A 13,350-nucleotide genomic window follows, 5' to 3' on the forward strand; every position below is an offset into this window, starting at 1 on the left:
TTACATAGAATAAAATAAAAATAATATCAAATAAAAATAAATACAATAAAATATTTGAATATATCATATATTTTAATATATCCTAATATTAATAATTGTTAAGAAGAAAAGAGGTATCCCCAACCCCAAGCAAGCAATACATCCTTAGAATGAACTAAAAACTGTTTTATAGGCCAAAGATTGGTTTTGTCGGCCACAAATGTTGCAGTGGGATATCGGAGAATCTGATGAGTTGAAGGATCTAATTTCCAGTCTTGGCCGGTGAAAGCTATTTGACATGACAATCCAAAATTACATTGTCTTTATTTGTAATATTTCTGAGCATTGACTCTTTGCATGCATTGAAAAAAAAAAAAAAAAAGCCTCATTATTATTAACATGTTGAAAGTTGAAACGTTGGTAGCCTTGACAAAATAGGTGGAATTCGGATGATTTATTTTGTAGTTTTAAGGGTTTATATGTTATTACATTGTGAATTTGTTGTTATGATATTTAAAAAATTTAAATGGCATGGCATAATGTATAGTATTAAATGCAAAAAAACAAAATTAATCTTCTTCGTTTCACCTTAAATGAAGAAGATCGATACTCGTCCAGTAGTAACAAGGATTATTATTATTATTATTTTTTGACATGTCCGCATAAGAGGGGGGAGGGGGATTCGAACTAGTGACCTCCACTTCATTAAGTGTGGTCCCAGCTGATTGAGCTACCTCTTGGGGACAACAAGGATTATTTTAATTAAGCTTTCAGTGTCATGTGTTAAACCAAAGAACAATTTTGTTGAATCACTAATTATTCTAAGAGTTTATAAACATATAAGAAATACTTAATTTAATCATTTAATTAATATTTTAACACTTTTTCTTTTTCTTTTTTTACATGTGGGCTCAAGATCTCACTTATTACTCTCTTTTGAGGCCTAACAAGTTGAATATTTAATTGAAATGAGAGGTGGTAAATGATGGAGGCAAGGTTTCAACTCAGAACATTTGTTATAATATTATGCTAAGTCACCAGTTATCAGCTTAAATTGATATGAACTAATTAATTTAATCATTTAAAGGGATAAAGGTGAAAGGTATGGCCATGGACATGGGTCCCTAGAGTAAGGGTTGAAGGTTCATGGTGCAAGCACAAAGGAAAGTCCATAGAGTAGGGTAAATGTGCATGGTACAGACAAAACCCACATAATACACAAGCTTAAGTGATCTTGGAGATAACCCAAAAGATCGATTTCGCTTGAGGGAGAGTGTTGCAATGTGGTGATATAAACTCACATATGACGGGGAGATTATTGAGTATACGAGTGTGAGCGTAAAAAAAAATTGATTCCCACATTAGAAAGACATCACAAGTTTGAGTAGGTTTTTTTTTTTTTTTTTTTTTTTTCATATTATTATTCAAAAGAGGGAAAAGGGAAAGGGGAAAGAAAAAAGACAAAAGCCAAAAAACAAATTACAAATGAGGGTTCTTACCACTCCTAATCCTAAGAGAAGAAAGAAAAGGCGAGTAGTGGGTAATGTTTCCAAACACTGAGTAGGAAGCAACCCATTTAGCAATTGAATGTGCCCGGAAATTGGCACATCTTGAGACCTTAGACTTGAGCTTGAGTAGTTAATATAGCATTGTTAACTCTAAATTCATAGACTTAAATTTTTAGATTAAATATATAGTATATCAACATATATATTATATTATGGTCTCACTAAAAAACTCATCGATGTACCATTTTCCCTTGCAAAAGAAACAAATCTTGTCTAGAAAATTCTGAAAATTACATGGCTGAAAATAATAATAATTTCCAAATGGCAAACAAGACGTCCTACGTCAAATCCAAACCCCTCTACCGTTATTCTTTTAACCCCTAGCGTTCTTTATGTTTCTTTAATTTGCATTATTGATGCATGTTGTCCTCTATCCTCAGTCACTTCGAACATGGTTGGTGTGGTTGTGATGAGCTGCTCATTGCCTGTGTGGTCTGATTGACTTGTTGCCGGTAGAGGGCTCCCATCTTGTTGTACATGTCCATATTCATCGACTGCAGCAAAAATTATATTCATCAATTAATACAAGCAGAAGGAAATAAATAAATAAACTATTATATGACTATCATTCGATTAAAATGACGTACTTGTGCTAAAAATGCGGAATATGGATCCGGCAAAGAAAGTGAAGCATTGTTGCCCAGGTCAGGTTTTGGCTCAACCAGAGGATGCGTTGGAATCACGCTGGAGGGCACCACAAATGGAGAAACGAATGTAGGAGCTGAGGCAGCAACTGAAGCTGGGTGGATGAGCGGCGGAAGAGTTTGAGGCAAACTGCGTGCCATGTTAGCAATGTCAAGCATCCCCACGCCCATCCCTAGCCCGACTCCCAAGCCCATCCGTGCTAGGAGAGACATTTGAATATGTTGCTGCATCCCTAAAGGCATCATCATCTGGGGCATGTTTCTCGCAGTGCTCATCATTTGAACTTGTGCTTGAAGTTGTTTCAAGTATTCAATTACCTCATCAAGCATTGAAGCTTTGTCGGTCTGCAATTTTGATAGCCAAAAAATTTCAAAGTTTTCACTAACAATTCGCAATATCTATATGCTTGACCGGCCTTTTAATATTTAAAGGAAACTTCATTTATCATTTCTGATCTTTAATTTCATCACTTTTGTTATTATATCCTTAAACTATAAAAAAGTCAATTTAGGGTTACCATCTTTTAGAAGTGTGCAATGTCAACTCTCCCATCAAAATTCAGCTTAAATCAATCCTAATGATAAATTTAGACAGAAATACTGACATTACAAACTTCTAAAAAATGGTAACCCTAAATTGACACTTTTAATGTTTAAGGGTATGATTGTAAAAATAATGAAAGATCAATAATGGTAAGTGACGTTTTCCTAATATTTAAAGAGATGGTGAAAAAGAAAACCCTTAAAAGTAGAAGTAGTGAAAGTATGTATGTATAGATTCACACAAATGTAGATTAGAGAATAGTTTTCTGACCTTATTTGCATTTGGCACCAACTTCTGCAGGGTTTTCATCTTCTGATTAATCCTATCTCTCCTTTTCTACACCAATAATTTCTCATTAATTAGCTATAATTTAATCTCATTAATATATATCTCATTAGACACAGGATGGTGAGCTTAATTAAATAATTACCCTTTCAGACTGGTTATGGATTGAAGCAGCTCGAATTCGTCTTGTTGAGTGGGAGCGGCCTGTTTCAGTATTGGTCGTCTGATGCCCTTTATCATCTCGGTTTTCCTATTAAAAGTAAAGCAAAACTTTACTAAATTCAGGAAAATTAATAATATATGTTCAACCTGAAATTAATAAACATGCCATGTATCACTAAAGCAGTCACATATTTTGTTTAGAGCACTCACATTAATGGCTTAGCCATTTCTTATTTTTATCTAAAATAGATAAGCAAAATAATAATTAAAAACTCCTCTATTGGATTATGCATCTCAAATGCAAAATACTTTTTTTTTTTTTTTTTTTGCATTTGTGAACAGTGACCGCTACATGTAGTGGGCATTGTTCACACATCTATCTCATTAATATACTATTTATCTCTCCACATCTCTCTTTTCCTAAAATTTTCTCCTACTATTAATTCTCTCTCCACATCCATTTTTTCCAAAGGTTGAAAAATATGATATTTTGAAAAAATACAATCCTTATAAAAAAAAAAAAAAAAAGAAGATAATCGGATGTATGATGTCTTTTAAAACTCATTAACTAAACTAAATAAAGTTGGTTTTGATTAGCCATTATACATAAAAATATACATAAACTAATGTGAATGCTCTAATTAAGTAGCTAGGCCTTATCCAAAGACAAAAGGGTTAATATTTTGTAATTAGGAATTAGTATAATTAATAACAAATTCATTAATTATTATCTTTCAATTATTTAAAAACTTATAGTCATAAATCTTAAAGTAATGTTGTATACCCCCACCACTATCCCACTATGATGCTTCGTACGAGGGCCGGGATAAGATAAGATAGTGGTGGGGTATATAGCATTACTCTAAATCTTATAAAATGACCAAAATTCACATAAAATGACCACATGTAAATTAAAGTGTTCAAAGAATTTGGCTTAATTAGGTGCTGCATGTATAAAAACTAATTAAAGCATATATATATATTTTGTAGTTTTTTCAACGGTTTAGATTTAATTTTAGTAATTATTTAAAAACTTATAGCCAATATAAATCTTATAAATATTGTAGTTTTGTGCTCCAAAATTCACATATATAAAATGACCACATGCAAAAATTAAAGTGCTTAATTATTAAGAAATAATGAATTTGTACGTACCGATCGAGATCCACTGCGATGACAAGAAGAATCTTCATCAGTGGTTTTGGTCTTGAAGCTCCGAGTAGATTCAAACGAAGCCCGTGTCGGTGTCATCATAGTTGTGTCGTTGTCCCTACAAAATGTACCGCTGGCACTCACACTGCCACCGCTGCCACATGTGCTGCCGTCAGCAATGTTTTCATATATACTCCTTCTTCCAATATTACAATATTGCTCTGAATCTGAAGAGCGTGTTCGTTTCTTCACCACCGACGCCGGTGCGACCTGGACTTGGCCGCCGGAACTCTGATCAGGCCATTGCCCGCCGGAGGAAGCTATACTGGCTGGGGTATTATGGTGGTGGTGGTCGTGTTGGAATATTATGTTAGGCTTTTGGTTGTGGTGGCATGTTGCTTGGTGGACTATTGATTCCAGTGTGTCCCCGGCGGCCCTACCACCACCCCATGTGGCCTTTGTGGGGGTGGTGGTGGAGAGGAGCCCGCCGATCCCATGCATGGCTAGCTGCCCGTTTTCCCATGTCAGCTCTGCCACTTCATAATTTGACCTGAATTTCAACATTAAGAAATAGTAATTAATAAGTGATTATTATAACAAAAACATGTTCTATAATTTTGTTTTATTTTGTTGTATCTAATTACCGTGCGGAAGAGAATTGAAAAAGATTTTCTTCATTTTATAGTAGAGATTTTAGTTTATGGTATCAACATGATAATATATGTACTATTAGACCCGATGATTGTTTTCTTAGGATTAAATTATAGCACATTTCAAGAAGAAAACTATAGGTTGTGTTTTTTAATTTGAAGATTAATTAGCTTATAACAGATAATGGATATATAATAGAACAACACAAAACTATAGATTAATCCATCTTGTGCAAGGAGAAAAAAAAAAAAGAGAGAAGAAATGATATATGGAAAGACTAATTAATCATATAAAATGAAAGAACATAAATGAAGAGGGAAAAAGAAATAAAACCTTTCTTTCATCTATGGACAACGAACCTAATTAATGAGAAAAGAACACAATAAGGTGGAAAATTAAGCAAAAACATGTAAAAAGAAAATTAGAGAAGCCAAAAACAGATATTGATTATTTCCAAACTGAAAATTAACATCGGACAAAAACAAGGACAAACTATAGTTTGGTCGTTTTATATTGTAAAAGGGTTGGAGAATATGGAAATTATCAGACAAGAACGAAGAAAACTTGGGAGAAATAGGTAATGGTTTCGGGATGCACGAATGTGGATGTGAGTCTTGGATATGCTGCTGCATTAAATTTTTTTTTTTTTTGAAACAAGAAAGTACTCAGGAGTATATATATATATATATATAAACCATAAATTAACCAGAAAAGGGTTCTCTCAGAATTGAAGTTTTAAACTCATAACCAGAAAGAAAGAATAAAAAATTTAAAAAAATTTAAAAAAAAAAAAAAAAAAATTGAAAGAAAGAAGAGAGTGTACATGTGCACAAGAGCAGCAGTAGTACTACGGGGGTGGTTCTGCTCGTTGTGCACGTGAGAGGATCTGTTTCCTTCTTCTCCTTCGACTTGTTCTTGTCTTTGGTGCCTTAGATTCCAGCTAGGTACTACAAACTCACTCATCATTTCTCTCTCTCTCCCTCTCTCTGTCTCTCAATGAACAGGAGCTTCGGTTTGGATACTCTTAAGGAATTGTTTGGCCGGGTCCCCTTTAAATTGATAATGTCACGTTGGTTTGATGGAGATCTTTCACAAAACATGTGGTGGCTAGAAGAAGAATGAGAAGGAATATGATTTATGCCTTTTCTCCTTCCCCCACCACCCTCCAAGCACTTGGCCCAGGGTTATTTATGTCATTAATGCTTTGATGTACGTGTGACATATATATACATCTCAGGGGTAAATGTTCATGTTTTGACGAAATTTTACTCGCTCTCACCAACTTAAGTATTAGAAGTATTCATCGTTGGCACACTTGACAAGCTTTTATGCTTATAAATTATCTTTGATTCTTTTGCTAGTATTCTCGTTTGAAGTCTCGGTGTGCGATCATCTAAAACAACACTACACTACTTACCGTGAAGTAATGCACGCCGGCAATTTTTTTTTTTTTTTTTTTGGTAATATTAAAAAATTTTAAAAAAAATGAAAATAGCCTGTCGTGCTAAGCACGCCGGCATGCTTAGAATCACGGCCCCTACACTTATGTTATCTTGCTTTCACTTTCTCCGTACCATTATTAATGTCTCTTAGCGGTTGGCATAACAAATTTCGTCAGAAGTCTTAAACCATATATCAAGATTCATTTGCATTTTCCTAACACAATGAAGGTTGAACAAAATGATGTTGGGTTTGGATTGGACTTGATCAAATCAGGTTCTAGGTTTGGTCAATCACAATCAAGCACATTAATGAGGTTTGGTTGAAAATTGTACTAGTTTTGGCCACTCATAGTGGGATCCATAAGGTGTAATGTGTTGTCCGTTTTGCATGCATGCAATACGAATAATTCATAATAGAGAGCCTTTAGCTCTATCAATTCAGGTAAAGAGTTCAAACATATGATTTAGTTGTATGAATATCTGTCCCAACAGATGAGGCCTAAGAGCATTTCCAGTAGCTACCCGGTCATCTTCCCTAAGTTTAAGGATCCAAACTACTTTTTGCTTCCCTATGTCAATTTGCACCCCAATAGCTTCTCTTAATGCTTTCCTATATCATTAAAATATTATTATTTTTATTTTACCTTTTTTATATTTTATTCCTTTAATTTAACCTTTCTTTCTCTCTCTCATCTCATCTCATCTCATCTCCGTCTTCTTCTTTCCTTTCTTTCCCTCTTTGCCTCACTCATCTCCATCTCACTCTCTGCCTCACTCATCTCCATCTCACTCTCTCGATCTCCTTAAATGGTGAAGTCTGGTGAGCATATATGATTTCTCTCTCATCTCATCTCCGTCTTCTTCTTTCCTTTCTTTCCCTTCCAGCCGCACCTTTTTCCCTCTTTGCCTCACTCATCTCCATCTCACTCTGTGCCTCACTCTCTCGATCTCCTTGAATGGTGAAGTCTGGTGAGCATATATGAGAACCTTGAAGTTTGGTTTGATCGGTCTAGGTTTCTGTTGGGTCTTCTGGGTTTCTGGGTTTCTGGGTTCATGTTCTTTTTTTTTTTTTTTTTTTTCCGATTTTTCATCTAGTCGGAAGAGGGTTGGTTCAGCTTTGCCCAGGCGCTGCCCACTGCACGATGACGGTGGCTCAACCACCGTTCTTCAGTCTCTCTCTCTTGGCTTGAACAGAACGCTCACCATTCTCTCTCAATCTCGAACGTTCTCTCTTTTCGGTCTCCTCTGTACCTTGTGTCGAACATGAATGAAAGTTGAGAGGTTGAAGAAGATGGAGTTTTTGCAACAAGAGATTGTCTTCAGAGAGGGATGGCGTGTTGACAAGAAAGAGAAAGAGGATGCGTTGAGAGTTGGGCTGACAGGAGAGAGAAAAAGTTTTTTTTTCAATTTAATAAGCCTTTGGATCGTTACAGTTGAACCCAATGTTTTGGGTTCAACTGTAGCAGCTGATGGTTTAGAAAACCATATAGGGAATCTGCTGTGGGACGTTTTTTGTGATTTTTTAGACATATTTCCTAAACTTAGGGAACAAACTCCCTTATAGAGAGCCTGCTGGGAATGCTCTAAGTACCATCTCACATAAGCTACTTGTATGCAATACGAGTAGTTCATTGCACTTGATCCTCATTCCTTAGAGTACTACTGATATGCTCCCAATCTAATCAGGTGTAATGAACTACACTTATTGCACACAATACAAACAACTAATTATTAACACCCCGAGTCTCAATTGTTCGGACATATGCTCCGTCTACTTATTAAACACTTGGTTGAGCTGGTAAAACTTGATTATCAATAAGTCATTGCACCTTATCCATATGCTCCCAAATTTCTATGCAATTTATCAATACAATGTCAAATTTTTAATCTCCCCAATTCCATGAGATGTTGATGTAGCCTAACTTAGTAGGTTGCGGCGAAGAACAACAATAACATAGCGGATAACTAATTCTAGATCTTGTGTCTATCAATGACCTAAGAATTATTCTCAAAATATAGAATCTATCTATGATTTCAAGGAAAAATATGAAGAAAACTCAACTATGAGTAATTGTTATTTAGCAAAATCAATAATAAACAATTGTTTTCTCTAGAGATTATAAGCATATATTTATAGCCTAAAACCCTAAACCTAATAAAATATGACATAAATACCTCCAAAGCCCTAAACCTAATAAAATAATGAAATAAAAACTCTCAAAATCCTAACCCTAATAAAATAACAACATAAAATCGGCTAAAAAATAATAAAATGCGAAAAATAACATAATTCCCTCCGTGTGCGCTCGAGAGCAATTATGGGTGCGATCGAGCGCAGGTGGGTGCTCGATCGTGCGCTCGATCGTAGGATCAAGCGTAGTACCAGGGATCCTTCGAATAGGATCTGCATCAGATGTGAATAAGACGTGACAAATTTTCTAAACTGTCCTCACATGAAACGCAAAATAACAATAATATCCCTGGGAGATATAAAGTTTCCAATCATTTAAATGTCACATCCACACTAAGAGAGACTCGTGCCAATATCTGTAACCCTTCGGTTTCAAAGTCCTCAACCAGACATTGGACTTTGAATTTCTGCATCGGCAGTGAACACGTAGTTACAGCCATTTCTTGCCATCTGGAAAACTTCTAGAGCTGTAGGGTGGTCCTCCAAGGCCACCACGTATCAGTATCAGCACCAATCAAGCTCCCTTATTAGAGCAGATATAAGAATCCCCCACCTCCCAGTTGGATTTCAACTCAAGAGGACAAAACCACATTAATATAAAAATGGTAGTAATATTTCATTCACATGTATGCAGCTGATGCCACCATTAACTTTCTTAGAGGCTAGGAGGGTGTTTGATGATCTTTTTTTATAAAATCCTGAGGCCGAAATAAATGCTAATTATGAATGTTCATGCTACAAATTTGAAGTTTAAGACTCGTTGAAGCTAGCTAGGAAATTAAGCAATATTATAGATTAGAGAAAGTGGTAATTAAGGAAATATAATGGTGTTTGCTAGATAGATTCTGTTGTCGGAAGTAGACAGAAACAAAGGACAACTTGGTTTTCAACTTTTCATTCATGCTGCCGGTTAAGATACAATACCGGTTGGCTTAACGAATGGATAAGGCTGCAGTCTGATAATCTAGCTAGAGGCCTGCCTGGCTTGTAATTAATGGCCAAGACTTGTCTGCAGATGCACTGCGTATGAGGTCATCATTCTGCTCAAATGTCTATACGGATTTTATTGCATATATATATATATATAAAATCTAGTATTTTTCAAGTGTATATTTCTTGACGAGATACTAAAAATTACTATTAAATATAAAATTTAATAGTGATTCATCCAAATTCTAATGATAATTTTTAGTGCACGTTAAAAAATGTATATTTGGGAGTGTGTGATTATAGAAGACTCAGATCAATATATTGTCTTATCAAAGTATCACCAAGATGGTTCTCTAGGAAGCTATTGCTATATGGTACATGGTATTATGTAGGGTGTTAATTGGTGCTCATGTGTGGCGCATGTCAAGTTCAAATCATGTTGAAATACACGTGTAAGATAATTTTGCGTTGGGTTCGTGTTGAATTTATAGGTCATATAAAGAAAATGTCAACCTTAATGTCGTATGTCGGGTTAGGATTATATGGAGGCATGACTATATTATTAAATTTGTTAACTTTAGCCTAACCCATTTAATTAAACAGATTAGACTCGGCCCTCAACTCTAATATAGTCAACCCTATAATATAGCTTGGGTAAGTTTGTTCCATATGGTAGCCGACCGTTGTTGCGTAGACGTCTAGAGCTGGTCTGGTGATGGTGAGCTGGGTGGGCGCTTCTCAAGCTTATTGGTTCAAGGGGGCTCATTTCAATTGGCTTAACAATGACTTTTGTGGTGAAGAAGATAAGCTGCCCTACCCATCATTCTATTTTGATCAAATTTAGAGTTGCCATGGAGACATGTTCTTTTTTTCTAATCTAATTACTACTTATCTGCCGGCAATCAAATCAAGAGTGTCTGGTCCTGTCTATCTTACAAACGCCATTCTCCAAAGCTTTAGGCATTTGCCTTGCTAGCTAGAGTTTTATTTAATATAATATCTTCATTGTTTTTAATGAATTATATTTCATTAGTATAATATCTTCATAATTATAGACAAAATTTTGATTAGCTGATGTCAATCGTTTTCTATTAATCTTGAACAAATATTCTTGAGAAATATTGTTCGGGAGTTTGATACCTTAGCGAGTCGTTTTAGTAAGATCATAATATATCATGTTCTGACATCACACAATCCGAAGTCTCGTAGAAATGACTGGAACTATCGGCCATGACATTGACATACAATTTCCTACCAGCCATGATCAACATTTTGAGTGGCAGAGGCAGGGCACATGGGTAACATTATGTGTATATATATATATTTGATCATGTTAGCTGTACAATTTAGTGTTACATTCCCGAATCAAATTAGGAGTCCAAGAGATTTGATAAATGCTATAATGCCATGACTGTGAAGGCTATTGAGCCCAAGTGCATTGCATTGCATTCCTAGTGACAATAGAAGCAGAAACATTTGACAGGAAGCTTTCCTTTTGACCTGATCTTCTTCCCCTTTTCTTTCACCTCAAACTCTTCATTTCTTCTTTTCTCTTCCACCTGCCCTCTTGCTCCTTTTGCCATCTGCTCGATCCTTCCTATCTTGTTTCTGTAGTGTTGTAGGTTTAAAGCCCTTCTCTCCTCCAATTCACCCTGCATTTTCAAACTCAATATCTTGTTTTGGTATCCATTAATTCCTAAACTTTGTAAATGAACATCAAAGGTTGGGGCAAAACCTCTCTCCTTTCCATCTTATGTTTGGCCTGCATCTTCTTCTCATTCTCCCAAGCACCTATTCTGGAATTCATCTTCAGGTACCTGAATTTGTTTTCATTAAAAAAACTTGGAAACAAAATCCGGATTATTCATTCTAGAAGCATAAGCAAATTGTGAATCATGCAAAGCCTACCATTCGCTAGTTAATTTGGTTCTCATCCAGTTTGTTTCGGTGTAAAATGTTTTCTGTTAAAAATATTTTTCGAAAAATGTGTTGTTGTTCGAAAAGTGTTTCCTAACTTTCGGCCCATATTGAAAATCGCTAAATATTTATTATATTTTCATATAATTTGTGAAGCTATGAAGAAAATAGAGAAACAACAAAGAAGAATTGTTGATGAAGAGTATGTGAAAATAGAAGGTATTCCAAGGTGAATTGAAATTCGCTACAATTGTCTGTCATACTGCATGCCCAAGCAGGTGTTCAGCCCGCATGCCAGATAGATACCCTAAGTAGACTCTTACAATTGTCGGCCAACGGTGTTGAAGAGCAATGAAAAAATAGTTTATATAGATGAGAAGCGTAAACCATATTACGTCTGGTGAACGTTTTTTTTTTAAAACTAAAAATATTTTCTCATAAAGAGTATAATCCTTTACCTCTTCTTAATCTTTTCCATCTCATTTTTCTCCCAAGCATCTGCTTTGGTTTCCACATTGTTGCGTCGTGATGAATTCCCCATCTGGTTCTGATATCTATCTTCTGAGGGTGTAGGCCTCATGGAAGATGTACGACTTGGACCCCAAACTGGATCCTCTGCCTCCTGCCCCATTGACTTATTTGTCGATCCTGCATTTGTTACATAAATATATATACATTTCAGTTTGTCAAAAAAAAAAAGGAAAAGAAAAGAAAATTTACAGTAAAAACTTACCAGCACCCATCATTTCCTTGTTTGAGAATCTGCTAGATCTTTGCAGCCTAGTTTTGGTCCTTGAGGTTACAAAGTCATCTCTCATCTTCCTCTGTAATTCCATTTCAGCTTCTTCAAGTGAGTGTATAGCAAATGCTGCTGCTGCAACAGCAGCTGCAAACTCAATGTCTCTTGAATCATAATCATCATCACCCACATGGCTCTTGAATTCTTTTCCTGGGTCAGAAAATCTCACTCTAACAAAGTGGTTAATTAATAATTCATCTCTAAGTGTAACAAAAATTTGCCAAAAAAGAAAAAAAAAATCAGATTTTTTTTTTTCACTCGGGATTAGAGCCTAGAGGTACCTCTTTTGCTTGACCAAAAGATCCATTCTCCAAAATCCCTTTTGATTTTCTGTCTGATTTTGTGAGAAAAACTAGCAGCAGGGATTGGTGATGATGCTGGTACTAATTACTTTTAGGTGATGAACAGGAGAGGGAGGCAAGCAAGGTCAAATATGCTTTGCATTCAACTTGAAGCAAAGGATTTTTCTTTCTCTCCAATGGAAGATGCACATGCAGATAAACCTCCATTGGCAAGTTGTTTCCATTTTTAACTACTTGCTTATATGTGTACATAAATGGAACCTAGAAAAGGAAGGATCCATGAGATTCCCCATTTGGGCAATTCATGCAGTTATTCCTTATTCCCATCAATGGATTGAAAGATGGATTCTGGTGGCCCACCTGAGCAAGGAAATACCACAATCAATCATCCTGGTTGCTTGGTTTTGAGGTTTTCATACATATGTTGGCAACGTACACTTTTCATAGGTGGTCTAGCTACTTGGAATTATTCCACCCCTTGCCAACATGTTTTCTTTAAGCAAATTAGCTAGCTAGTGCTGCTGCAATGTTTCTGTGAACAAAATCAAGTCACCAATATATTCATGCATGCGACAAGAGTTAGCCTTTTATTTGCTATACGACTGGCATATAACTGAGATAACATGACAGTAAAAATTAACTTTTGCATCAACAACGGCTTTGTAAGGAAAAAAAATGATTCATGTTAATATTATTTTTATATCATTTTACAAATCAATAGATCAGCCATTAGATTTGTGGGGTTCACTATTGAATTTGTGTGAGGTCCACATAAGTCTGCGAA

At 35.5% G+C, this 13,350-nt stretch overlaps 2 protein-coding genes across 3 annotated transcripts; both read right to left on the reverse strand.

Moving 5' to 3' along the window:
• Nucleotides 1–1,664: 1,664 nt before the first annotated feature.
• Nucleotides 1,665–5,958, reverse strand: LOC132175842 (transcription factor UNE10). Of its 2 annotated transcripts, none has more exons than XM_059587907.1 (6): nucleotides 5,809–5,958; nucleotides 4,338–4,884; nucleotides 3,166–3,270; nucleotides 3,006–3,071; nucleotides 2,135–2,536; nucleotides 1,665–2,041 (listed from the first exon to the last, which is right to left on the reverse strand). In XM_059587907.1, the coding sequence occupies exons 1-6, from the start codon at nucleotides 5,949–5,951 to the stop codon at nucleotides 1,928–1,930; spliced, it is 1,377 nt and encodes a 458-aa protein (XP_059443890.1). In that variant the 5' UTR covers nucleotides 5,952–5,958; the 3' UTR covers nucleotides 1,665–1,927. The 2 variants fall into 2 exon arrangements, with proteins under 2 accessions (XP_059443890.1, XP_059443891.1); XM_059587908.1 differs by lacking the exon at nucleotides 5,809–5,958 and adding an exon at nucleotides 5,319–5,371.
• A 4,955-nt stretch (nucleotides 5,959–10,913) lies between these two features.
• On the reverse strand, nucleotides 10,914–12,627 carry LOC132173998 (remorin). The gene is made up of 5 exons (XM_059585716.1): nucleotides 12,546–12,627; nucleotides 12,199–12,434; nucleotides 11,924–12,113; nucleotides 11,284–11,365; nucleotides 10,914–11,200 (listed from the first exon to the last, which is right to left on the reverse strand). The coding sequence occupies exons 1-5, from the start codon at nucleotides 12,569–12,571 to the stop codon at nucleotides 11,000–11,002; spliced, it is 735 nt and encodes a 244-aa protein (XP_059441699.1). The 5' UTR covers nucleotides 12,572–12,627; the 3' UTR covers nucleotides 10,914–10,999.
• Nucleotides 12,628–13,350: the final 723 nt, after the last annotated feature.

This window comes from Corylus avellana, chromosome ca3 (assembly GCF_901000735.1).
Source record: "Corylus avellana chromosome ca3, CavTom2PMs-1.0".
NCBI classification, from domain to species: Eukaryota; Viridiplantae; Streptophyta; class Magnoliopsida; order Fagales; family Betulaceae; genus Corylus; species Corylus avellana.